The 13,521-nt window shown below is 33.2% G+C and overlaps 1 protein-coding gene across 1 annotated transcript in view; it reads right to left on the bottom strand.

Annotated features, from left to right (window-relative positions):
- The window catches only part of Cds (CDP-diacylglycerol synthase), a 38,424-nt gene that overhangs the window by 22,837 nt on the left and 2,066 nt on the right, over positions 1-13,521 (bottom strand). The window contains exon 4 of the mRNA XM_076114801.1: positions 10,549-10,725. Within this exon, the coding sequence (XP_075970916.1) occupies positions 10,549-10,725 (177 nt within the window). The remainder of the gene's footprint in view (positions 1-10,548; positions 10,726-13,521) is intronic.

Raw genomic sequence — 13,521 nt, 5'->3', positions numbered from 1 at the left:
TACTAATATCTTCAGAAATCAGTGAGAATAGGTGGACCAAACTTGCGAAAGTTTTACCTAGAAAATTATGCATACATTCTAAAATTATTTCCAAATTAAAATCTTACTATTAGTCTCTTATAATGACAAGAAATGCGAGCCAAGCAGTGTAACAGTAATGAGTACCTTATTAAAATAACATATTTCTCGTTTGTATAATCAATACCTCTTCTTTACTATTCATTTGTAAAAAATTATACAAATCTGAATTTATATTTTCTTGTCCTGCTGATATTTACAGCTCTTACTTTCTTTAAACGATGAAGACAATGTTTTTCAGCAAATATTTCAAATAGCAATACCTTGTCTTTTTCTAACAAAACGTGTTATCAAGCAAGCAATGGGAAGATCTCGTGAATGAATTATTAATGTTCTTTACAACGACATCAATATAAATGATACACATTGATAATCAGACATTGATAATTTACTCGTAGATGGTATTTGATAAACGTTTTATACGCGATTAAATTATGTTTACTGAATATAATTGGTAATGAAACACTTTCGTTAACGGGTAATGAGTTCATTAACCAGGTATGTTTACATAGAAGGTATTAATTTCTAGAAAGGGTTTGTATTATGTAGGCTATAAAGCATTTTTTAAAATTAATGAGTAATTCAAAGCAGATATTTCCATTCGATAACTTTATTTGAAGAATATTTTGAGGTGCTTTTGGCAAATAAATGTATAGAAAATGGATCCTTGAAATTTATTTCTCGGATTAGTCTTTCTTTTTGTCTCATCACGACTTATGGATAACTATCGAATAACCAATCTGACAGATAAAGTGACGGAAAATGTATGAAAATATCTGTCAATTTTGCATTTGATAAGTGAACTAATACTTCTATAGAGGTGAAAATGATATTAGGTACTTTTGTCATGTAAAACACGAAATACACATTTACATAGGTCATTTGGAATGTTAATCGAAAACTTTGTTGAATAATTCAAAGAAACAAACAGAAACGATAGAACACATCGTATTTACAATCAAATGTGGCGCCAAGTTCAATGCAACGGAATAAAGTATAGTTTTACCACGAAAATTTTCTATTTCATTGAACAAAATTTGTAAAGAAAATTACGACAAGACCTCGTCTCAATTAAAATACAGTAAAACACATATATTTCACAAATCAATATAAAATTTTACTCTCATTTTGAGATCTATCTAATGAAACTTAGAAAAAGATTCCTATTGATAATAATTTTTTCAGTCTTACTTTCACAAACAAAAATAATGCTCTGTAATTTAATCCGAGTTTCGCAATTCTGAATGCATCTACATACTTTGAAAAACAGCGAACAATTTTTCATATAAATTCAGTAGTTCATGGCTCATTTTCCTTGCCGTTTTTCAAACATCCTCGTTCGCCGACTCGTGTTGGTTATAGTACTTATAGTGTTAGCATAAGGGCTCTTAAATCAGTGGGAAGCCATACATCGATCATAATCCATCAAGCGATACATTATCTGGTTGGGACAAAGGCGCGTTAATTACAAAACACCCGGGCTCATATTTCGGATATATTTATCGCTTCTAATCAATCTGGAGGCTGGAAAACCGTTAATTGAGATTTAAAACCAAAAACATGAGAAATTTAAAAGGTAAATGGGTGTTAGTTACCTACGAAAATGAAGGACTTTAGGTTTAAGATAGATAGTTCCTAATAATGTTTTAAATGATTTGTGAAAATTGGTTACTCAGGAACCACTTAAGAAATTAACGTAAATATGATATTGCAATTGCAAAGATTATTTTACCAAGTCTTTTAGCACCAACTTTTTCAGAATTTTTGATTTCAGCACCTAAACTATTCCTCATTTCCTACAGCTTGGGTGTTGAAACCTGAAATTGGTGATAAAAGAGCAATACTTCTGTCGTATTACGTTGCAGAAAAACAAAACAATACTAAAAAATTCCTACTGTTATATGTAAGTCAACTCAGTACCAAATGTGGATTCTAAATGTAGGTCACTGTAAACGACACAAAAAACCTAGTATTTCAGTCAAATTACTCGCACATATTCAACGAATAGAACAAAGGTCTGATTAGTTCACGATCGAGTACGCAAGCAACATGTCCCTCGTATAGAGGTCGACCAATTAGTTGATTGCTTTCTTAATCCGATAGTGCAACTGGGTTAATTTATACAAGAATCGATTCATTATGCGTAGACCGTTCTAGTGTTGAATAAGTGAGGAAATAAATTGACAATGTAAATGACAACTGAAATATTGCGTGTGACTTGCTGTTTGCAACAGGATTCTACATTTCGACGATTCTTTTTTAAGCTTAAAGAACGTTGTTTAATTCAAACTACGCAATGATTTCATTTGAAATAAATTTCAGATTCTGCTATAATGTCATACAAACACTCCGGTCTACTGGAGAGGTAACCGCATCACTACATAGTATAAAACAAAGTCGCCCATTTTGTCTGTAGTCCCTTCGTATGCATAAAACTTTAAAACTACGCAACGGATTTTGATGCGGTTTTCACTAATAGAAAGAGTATTTTCTCCGACAGGTTTTTATATATAATTGAAATACATTGAAACTATATTAGCTGAGTTATAGCGATTTATGTCCAAGAAGTCAGAAAAAAAATCTAATTGAAGATTGCATTTGTGCGTGCGCCGCTTATACCGTTGGATACAAGTAAGAACAATGTATAGCAAAAACATTGGTCTTTATTAGTTCTACAAAAAAGTCCGCGATGACATATATCCAGCTTTTTTATTTAAGTCACAAAAACTACTTTTCTGTATTAAAAAAACATTTAATTCGTTGGGTGATGTTTAACTGGTGATATAACCAATAATACAAATATCCTTATCAAAATAAGTAAGTTCATCATCACGAGCATTTAATTTAGATTATTTTTGCAGTTTACAGTGTGTTATTTAGACATATAGTTTAGGAGATATCACGATATTAGTATTGCGGCACGGTACGGGCCGGCCGCGGCGGCGGGGGCAGCGTCACTGTATTTGTCGAAGTAGCGGGATACACGCAAACGACGTTGCGCGGGTCAGCTAGTGTCCTATAAATCAAAAACCTGCATTGTACACACTACACAGGTTTATTACCAGACTTGCTACGGTCTACCTGCGCAGGCATATATGCAGGTAGACTTCACAGGTCAACCAGAGAACGTGTGACCGCTATTAGCAACTTATTTTTGTTCTTACTTAACAAGTGCCTACGTGTTTACTCTCTCGGTGCTCTATCTAATGTGAATAAACGATGTGTCTAAAATATTCTCACGAACCTGTCATATGGTACATAGTTCATGTCATTATAAATCCATTAGAGGGAAATAGGTGGAGCATGCGTTTTTACAAACTTCAGCAAATGACGAGCCTACCCCTATAGGATATATTCTTTGGATACATCGCAAAGTTTCTTGGGTCTTGAAATTTGCATTTTAGCTAATAAAATTGAGGTGGAGTTCTGTCAATAGCACTGCATAAAGAGTAATGGTGAAATAGGGAAAGCCTTTGATCTGACTATGACTTAAAAGCTGTGATGACTGCAATAAGTCAATAATAAATAATTAATGCAAATCTCGCCGTCAAGAGATAATCACGAGTGAACAAAATATGCTAGTGTTAAAATTAACTAATCAGTCATTCTTACAATAGATCATCATAGTAACATAATTTATTACCTACTAAATCTAGAGCTATTACAATGTCTAGACAGCATTCTTATACATAAACAAATCATTTACTACAAATAACTCGGTACAGTTTATACTTAAATCGTTATCTGTACATACATACACGAAAGTATTCATCTTGGGTTGTTACTCAATCCCGGAAAACTGCTGAACACATTACAATGAAATTTGGTACACAAATAGTTTATGGATACACGATACCGATATTTTTGTACTGGAAAATCTTTCACAAAGGCTAAGTCACGAACTTTTACTTACATAAACAAATCATATACTACAAACAATAAATAAACTCTGTACAATTTGTACTTAAACCGTTATCTGTACATATAAATACGAAAGTTTGAATCTTGGGTTGTATGTTTGTCAATCACGGAAAACTGCTGAACACATTTTGATGAAACTTAGTACACATATAGTTTAAAGCAGGGATGAGCACACAGGAAACCACATATTTCTACCTTCAGAAATCTTTTTATACGGGCAAAGTTACGGGCTTGTACTTATATAAACAAATCATAAACTACGAACAACAAACAGACTTGGTACAGTTTGTACTTAAATTCTTATCAACTAGCGTAAAGCCGGCAGACAATTACGACAGTGGGAGATAAAGTTAGGTGCAGACATGTCAATTAGCTAAACTATTTATAAGTTTATTTTAGTACAAGTTATAAGCGATAAGATGAGGTCACCACGAGTGTATTGTAATTAGTGTAAATAAAGGTTTTTCATATTGAGTACTTTTTAGGTACTTATGTACTTTCGTGATGTTTCGCATCCCGTGTTTTGTTAGAAAATATAATTGGATGAATATACACTTGTGTTGTACATGAAAACATTATGATAAAAATACTTGGTAATTTTTGCAAGTCGACAAACCTTACGAATCTTGTAAGAATACTGTCTGAAAAGGTACCAAATCGTCTGTCGTAAATGTGTTTAGTAAATACTTTAACGACGGTCCATTTTTATACATACATACATACACACATAAAATCACGCCTCCTTCCCATAGGTGTAGGCAGAGGCCAGCTCTTTTGCTTCGTTCACATCCTTACATCTTGTCATGCCTACAGTACCGCAGGTTAAGAATACTACGCACATTTATGATTTCATACGACACTAGCGGACCCGACAGACGTTGTCCTGTCTACACGTTACTAATTAATTAAAAATTAATTTAAAAAATCATTGTCCAGTGGACAAAATTGTGAATCTAAACCATTCTCAGATCCCCTTGAACACACACAAAAAAATTCATCAAAATCGGTCCAGTCGTTTAAGAGAAGTTCAGTGACATATACACTTACAGGAGAATTATATATATATAAAGATTATCAATAATTATAATCCTACAATGCAAGTGTAAGTATCGATCGTACGGTAATATTATATCATAAATCGAAGCTATTATGTGCTTATTTTCTCAGGCACTACACAACGCCTTACACTTATCAGAATAATGATTGTACGTAGTAGTTCGAACGCGTGATTCATTGATAAACACGTATCAACACACGACACCGCACTGACCTATTGATTCATATTTATTTGTCGAGCTATTTTAGATAATATTTCAGATGTTAAGACTTTCTACACTATGATGTCATTTAGATTTTTCTTTAGCTTTCTATTATAGCTATATCATTGCTGAGCAAAGGCTTTCTTTTCTTCTAGCTACCGGTGTGTCATCTCTTTCTACGCTAGTCTCACAAAGGCGGCTAGACCGTCGCAATTGTCTTAGGAGAAGACCATCTTAATCTTAAAGTAATTTTTTGCTCAGATTTCTAGCACTGTACATGAATTATGATTTTATGGTTCAATATCTTACTTACTTACAAGATACTATAGCATAAATTCTTCTGCTACAATTCGATTTATGATACACGGCCGGTCATAGAATTTAAACTCATCGCAAGCCCGATGCCTTACATTAGACTACCATTGTCTAGCCTAGACAGTAGATAGTAGCGATATCTTCTTCTTATCATTTGATTAGTAGTCACCTAGTGTCAAAATTGTTCAAGCCGCCCGAAGGACTCTGATATGACTTAATTAATAGCGCTATAAATTCCATATATTATAAATCAAGCGTAAACTGTTCGACAGAAACTAATTCTCAAGTGCTTCCAATCTCTAAATGAAGTAGGAATATTATAAGTATACAGATAACAGTATTAGTTTTATTTCTTATCTTATCTGAAAGTAATAGATGTCTGTGTAATTAGTTGTTATAAATCTTCAGGTGTTATGTACTTGAATTGATTTTCAAGTACCAAGGACAATATTTGTACTGTTTCGTTTCAAGAAAATGAACCAAGCCTACAAGATTACGAATGCGATTTCAATACTTATAAATTTACAGGGAAGGGAAAATTTGACAGAACGATTCTACTGTTACTTTAGCTATCGGATAGGTTATCTGACAGTTTTCTACACATTTGGAAGCTGGACTTTGTACCCTAGTTTAAAAGACCTCTTATTACCCTTAATAGTTAGTAGGATAATGAAATTCGAAACAAAAGTTTACTATACTGCTGGGCAAGGGTTTCCTCCAAAAATTAAGAAGGGTAAGGTCTTGAGCTTAGACACTCATGAACTGTGGGTTAGGGACTTGACGTTTAGAAAAGTAAAAATATGACCTGTCATGCCTATTACAACTCAAGTGGAATTTAAATATAGTATCACAGATATTCACAAATTAATCTTGTGCCAGTTCAATATGTAAGCGAAATAAGATCGATTTTTTAACTACATTTGAGTAAAAATAAACGAAGAAGAATTTTAAACTATATTTGAGTAAAAATAAACGAAGAAAACTAAACTAAACACACTTCTATATATTTTCAAGGAGTAAACCGATAAACATTGAAGATACAAGGTTTATTTACGAAGCTCTCATATAGATTGCGACACGTGGAAACTCACGACAAAGTGAACACAATGCAAATGCAATATCGATTGGGGTTAGAGCTATAGCAGAAGGACTAGGGGCGAAACGTTTTACTGAAATCCGATTGCTTGAGGGTAGTGCTGTAGTTTGTATTTGCTTAAAATCTTTATTATTTTCTCAGAGAAAGCTCTACTTTAAAATATAGCATGAAAAACTAGATACTCCACAAATACTCATCATTTTATACTAAATTCTGTTCGAAATCATGTCAGATTTCCTGATGAATTATCCATATTTTATTGCCAATTTCTAGATTTGCACTCGTAATATCGCTAAAATTGTTAGAATTGATTAATGTTTCGAAAATTTTAGAGAAATTTGATTACATCACTTACAAAACTTAACCTACCTAATAAATATTGTTTACAGTGTTAACCATATTACCAATCTCCGGCTCTTTAGCTATCTTCTGTGTCTCACTACTGGGCAAAAGCCTCCCTTTTTTAATTGTATTTTTACAAATATACAATAAGCAATGATCAATACAAATGTTTCCTGAAAAAACAACGCAAATCTAAACAATACCTTCAAGTAAAACGTAGAAATTTTACATACACACTGAAACAGCTTGTATAAACTACGTATTACAACATGTGTGAGGTTTGCAATCAAGCATGAGGTCAGGAACGGAAGGCTTGACGGGCGCCGCGTCCGGCTGCGGTACGAAAGTGTGCCAACTTGTACAATATGTACACGCAAATAAACCATTGAAGAAACCCTTTTCATATTTCAAAGTGTCAAATGTAGCTGACAGCTTTATACAGACTAGGCAATAGAAATGTTGTAAACATATACTACGAACAAATCATAACGAGATTTAATGTTTTAAAAACTAACTTATACATGGGACCTTTGATTGCACTTGGTAAGGACGAGGCCAATCTTCACTCTAATTTATCCAAAATTTTGTTTAGACCAAATTTTACAACATTAAGGGACACGAACTATCTAATGCTGATACTTTTAGGAGATGTGACGGTTTATTGGTCCTTAATATGAGCGTGATAAGCTCAGAAGACCTTATCTATATTTTTCTAGGACAGGGGTTCCTAACCTTTTCTTAGTCAGGGACCACTTTTATATTATTCTTGTTAGCAGGGACCACTATGTAAGTATATTAAAAAGAAAATGTTACAATTATCCTTAAAATTTAAAGTTTTAATGTCCTTCGCGGACCATATTTTAAATTCTGCAGACCACTGGTTGGGAATCACTGTTCTAGGAAAAGACCCCTGCCCACCGGTATGGTAGCAGGTGTGTTATGAATTAAATAAAAATACAGTGTAATTCTGTGTCACGGACTAAAAGATATAATAACATAATATTACGAGCTTCTTACGGCTATTATAACAAGGCTAACTTTTACAATTTATGCTAATTACTCTTTTAAATATAACCAGACTTATAATTAGAACATTTAGAGTACATATGGACGTTTTGGAAGAGATTTACCTAATTGATGTATTTAATATTGGAGTATTTAACGAATTTAATGAGAGATCTTTTCGAACGAAAACGGGTTCATGTGACATGAATACCTAGTTTCATTTTAAAATGTAGTATAGGTATTATACGGGTCAGAGGAAAATACAAAAGAAAACAAATGTATTCGATACTTGTCAGTTAAACCAATGAAATAAAAATAAAATATAGATATAGCAGGTATTTTTCTGAACCCATTCACAAGGAACATTAAAATGAACATTGAATTGATCAAACATTATTATATCGATAGTATATTATTATATTCTAGCCACTTTACATAGATATCGATTATATCACAGACATAAACAATAATAATGAAACACCGCCACTATCTTATCGAGACATCGTACGATTCTCATTTGTTATTCACACGCGTTACACTTTGATGTTTATATACAAGTTCAATCTCAAATTGCTTATTATTGGCGTCATAAAACTTATCGATAATTATGGAATTCCTATTCTTTCACGTCATTGGTATATGACGCCGGATTTTCTACGTGTTTTCTACTTTATTATATTTATTTAAGTATAAGGAAAGCACTACTAGGTTTGTCTAGACATAGATAACATAGACTTAGGGTTGCCAAGTGGCCGAGAATACCAGAAATTCTACGCCAGTCACCGTGTACAATGAGATTTATTTTCCGGATTTCGGAAACCTTCCTGCTATTCAGTATGTACCTAGATGATATATCTTTCTACTAAATATATTGTGTGTCAGTCATGGCTCAAATAGATTAATTTGGACAATTCGGGAGACCTAAAGAGAAGTATACACTAAGAAACAAATTTTTCACGACATGTGTCGGCAACATATCAAGCGAAGCCGGTAGCAAGTGTCAAGTCGCAGGACTATTATTTTGTCTCCTGGAGTATCCATGGCTCTACTTTCACATAAGCCCTAAGTAGTGTAAAACTTAGGACAAAAGCTAGTAGTTATCTATAAGGTTCTACATACTAGTCAATCGCGTCAAGGCGAGAAACGTCGCTTAATTAATAGGATTATCGGAATCGGAAGGTTGTCTAGCCGCAAGGTTCTCTGCGGTTATCTAATAAACCATGTATGTACTTATGTACTGTTAGATTTTTTATCTGTTTTATGTCTCTTTGTGATGACAGTTATTAATAAAAGTTGACTGAAATACGTAACTGAATTATCAAAATATAAAATAAGTAAAAGTATAAGGAACTTGTTCTTACCTTCATCTTACTAATATTATAAATAGGTAGGTACCCAGAATAACACAGAGGCTACTTTTTATCCCGAAGTTTCCAAGGGAACGGGATTTACACGGGAAGGGTTTCCACGCGGACAAAGTCGCGGGCGGCTTCTAGTATATAATATAGTTAGTCTTTACGATTACATTATTAAAGTCTGATTAAGATGCATATGACAAAATAATCAAAATCTAAATGTGTAAGAATGAAAGGTGCAACACGGCATTATGAGCAAAAACAATCGGTGAGTCAAGTCGTTTGATATTAAAGTTAATATTTTATTCTTCACCTGATGTGATATAAATCTTAGAACTGATTTTGTCACATCATTCTTCGAATATAATTTACAGATTACTGTAAAAAACTGTATAGGTTGAAGCAATTTCAAACCTTCAATATTCGATCGCCATTTAAAAGTAGGCAACATTTTTACTCACAGTTCCTTTCGGCAACCGTTTTAAATTATAAAAATGCTCAAGTAAGCATTCCTTTGAATCTTTGTGAGCGAAATGGAGCGAACTGAATTACGTCCCTCGAATTCGAGACGGCGATGGAAAAATATGGTAATAGAAATAAAGAAAATTATACTTTAAAATAAAATGGTTATAAGCCGCTATTACTTCTTTTCTTCGAAGTAATATATCTTTCTGATAAAAAAAGATTTTTTTCTTGTAAATGTGCGGTAACTTCGACATAAATGAGCTCTTTATGACTATAATTCCGTAAAAAATCATACGATTTATATAAATCTGTTTTTTATTGGACAGGCATTACAAACAAGTATTTACTACTTCAATAAATATAAATCAGTAATAGCGATAACTTTTGACTCGTTTTTTACCTTTCTTTCTATAGACGTTTTAAGAACAAATAGAAAATAATAACTGCCTCTGTAGGCTGGTTCGATTCCTATTTTTCTAAATGCTACTAGAATATTTTCAATAGTAACCCGGAGTTTAATAACATGCACATTGCACAGTAAGTATATTATTATGTCAACATTCGTCCCATGGGACTAATATTTCAAATGGCACAAGTATAGTTCATACACCCCTTCCATGGCAAAACACGAGTGTACTGCATAAAGATACAGCACCTTCAGGTATAAACAGACGTAAATAGTAAAAAAGCAAATAATAAATAAATAACTCACCGTCCTATTAATGACGACACCGAAGTAATCAATAAGGTTCTCTCCGTAGAAGAAGTAGTTGGACGTGAGGAGGAAGTACCACGAGAGGGAGCGGAACCACGGCAGACCGTGCACCCGGTACACCGCGTAACCGATGTTGATGATCTCTTCGAAGCATTTCACTTGCACGCACAGCACCTGGATGGGAAAAACACATTACTGTTATAAAAAGATTTAACATTTTTAGACATCTGTACCTAAAGAGTTACTCAGACTTTGCAGTCTGTCTGTATGTCTGTCGCCAGACTATCTCATGAAACGTGAAAGTTAGACAGTTCAAATTTTCATAGATTATGTACTTCGGTTTTGCGGATTGTGCTGTTTCAGCAACACATTAGAATAAAAAATGCATTTAAGAAGCCTCATATACAGCAAACGTGATTTTCTGCCCGAAGCTGAAAACCTTACGTTCTTAGAAGGAGAAATTTGATTAAACTTTACTTCATGGTATAAGGAATACGTCTTCCTTCTTATATGCAAACGACTTTGCAAAATTACTTTTATAATTATAATTCGTAAATAAACCAGGTCGAAAATTCAAATCACTGAGTAATAGCAAAAAGACATTGTAGATAATTATTACATTTTGGGAGTCTACCCGTATTAAGAGCAAATAACACGAAAGTCAAAGATACAAATTCCGGTCAATTATAACAAATTGCTTATAGTTTTTACCGCATATAGTTTACCAAAAATATGAATCACAGTAGCAACCGTGCAACGGCAAGTGATCATAATTTTCCTTGTCAAAATATTACAAACGTTGGTCAACCATATTTACATTGGAGGTCGTATGCAAGTACCGGAAATTTGTTGCGGCACGCGTTGCGCTTGGACGATTTTAATTTGTACTACCTATGTGACTCAACTTGAGTATATAACTCAAGTTGAGTTTATATGTTACTTAATTTGATAAAAAAAGACCTGAAGCATGTGCCTTAAGTAAGAACAGAGTTTTTTTAAGATGAGTTCACACTTGAGCTGCCGAACACGTAGCAATACGCGAGTGGAACACAGGCCGAGCAAACATTTCTTATACAAGCGCGGTCGCTCGACTCTTGGCAGTCTACATTTCACGAATTTATACTCGGCTTGTACTCAGCTACTCTAGTGTAGACCCACTTTTAGGTCTCAAAGGTAGTCCTCAACGCATCCAACAGAAGACGCTCACTGTGTTTTTATGGGTAGCCAGTTTCTTCATACATAACTAAAGTAACCGCTAAAGCCATTGACTTATGCCTGATATTTCTGAAGTTAAGACAAATTTGTTTCTTCGTAAACCTATCAGTAAATTCATGAAGAAATATATTTGACTGTATTTCTTTAGTTAAAGAAACTGGCCGTAAGTAGTTTATTTAAAAAAATAAGAACATTTGGATGCCAATTCAAAGTAAATTGATTGATGATGGCTTGGCCAAATCTATTATGAGTACCGGCTCTCTTCTAAATGCTTTTATACTACATTGACCTTAATATGTGAGTATCGGCGATGCTATAAACTTTACACAATACCTACTTATATGTGAACGAAGCCAACCAACTGAGTGTTAGAGGCAGACAGCTTAGTCTCATTGCCAATTAAGATACGCCGATAAAATGTTCTTTAGAACCTTGTCACAATAATACAAGACACTGTAATTCACAGAAAGTGGTCTAATAAACTATTGTCCGACAACTTAGTAGAGAGCCCTGTAAGCAAGATTCGCGACTGGCGGAAGTATACAAAATAAAAAAATAGTACATCAATGATTAGCCCCCGGAGTTTCTGAGGTACATTTAGCGGTAGTTTATATATTCAATAGTATTTAAGCTCATATAAACATAACAGTTTAAATAAACAAACTACCGCTAAATGAGCCTCAGGAACCGGGCTTAGGAGGCTTATGCAGCTGATGGAATAATGTTGAATATGTACAGCAACTTTTTTAGCAATACACATAATTATCAGTTATAATCTAAGATAATTCCTGCCAAGGCTCTTTACAAAGTTGTCTGACTGTAATAATCGTCAAAGTTCCGTAACCTTTTAGAGCCGTACAGTCTAATTAGAAGGCTCTTTAGATCATTTAATAGCTAGTTAGGGCGTGGTTTTCGTGTCACCAAAGTTTACGGTGTCATATACACATACCTAAGCAAGTAATTTTGGCCTTAGTTAATAGAAGCCCTAGAAAATAGTATATTTTGCCTAATACTAATTTATAATACGGTCATGTAGTCTATGGGCCATTTTCACAGCTTTTTTAAATGTATGATAATTTTTAATAGGGTCATGTAATCTAAAGGGCTAGCTTATTTAAAAGTATCAGATTGCCTCTTCTAAAAACAAATCGACGACAATTATTAGCAAATTTTCGAAAAATTGCTAACAACTAGTAACTTTTACTTTAACTTCAAAAAAGAGTATTATTTGCTGAAATGTATAAAAAGATACAGTGATGTTGAGAGTAAAACTGCTTTGTATATAAACACTGCTGTTTAGTAGTAATTACAATATTGACGTCTAATTATCGTTAATTAGCCGCACTCCCGCACTCTCGCTCGCCGCGTTGTTATGACATGATTACTCAATAATTGCTATGTACTTGTTTATTGTTTGTAATTAAAAATGACATAAATACTATAGTTTAATTACCTTTCACTATTGAAAAATATTGAACAAATAATAAGAGAAGTATTTCATCAAAAATTTTTGATTACTTTTTTAAGATTAAATATAAAACCCTTATGTAAAGGTAAATATTTATAAATGAACTTGTCTTATAGTATCTATTTATAATTTCAATAAATTTTAGGTTTAACACACAATAAAATATTTAAAAAAATAACAATTATATCTACACAGTAGGTATATACAAAAAATCGAAATTCAATTATATCTCCACATTAGGTATAAACACATAAACCCATGGCAAATATAATAAAAATAAAAAATAC

The sequence above is a fragment of the Anticarsia gemmatalis genome, chromosome 5 (genome assembly GCF_050436995.1).
Source record: "Anticarsia gemmatalis isolate Benzon Research Colony breed Stoneville strain chromosome 5, ilAntGemm2 primary, whole genome shotgun sequence".
Classification (NCBI taxonomy): domain Eukaryota; kingdom Metazoa; phylum Arthropoda; class Insecta; order Lepidoptera; family Erebidae; genus Anticarsia; species Anticarsia gemmatalis.
Note: the sequence above shows the minus strand (reverse complement) of the source record. Positions and strands in the feature narration are given on the sequence as shown.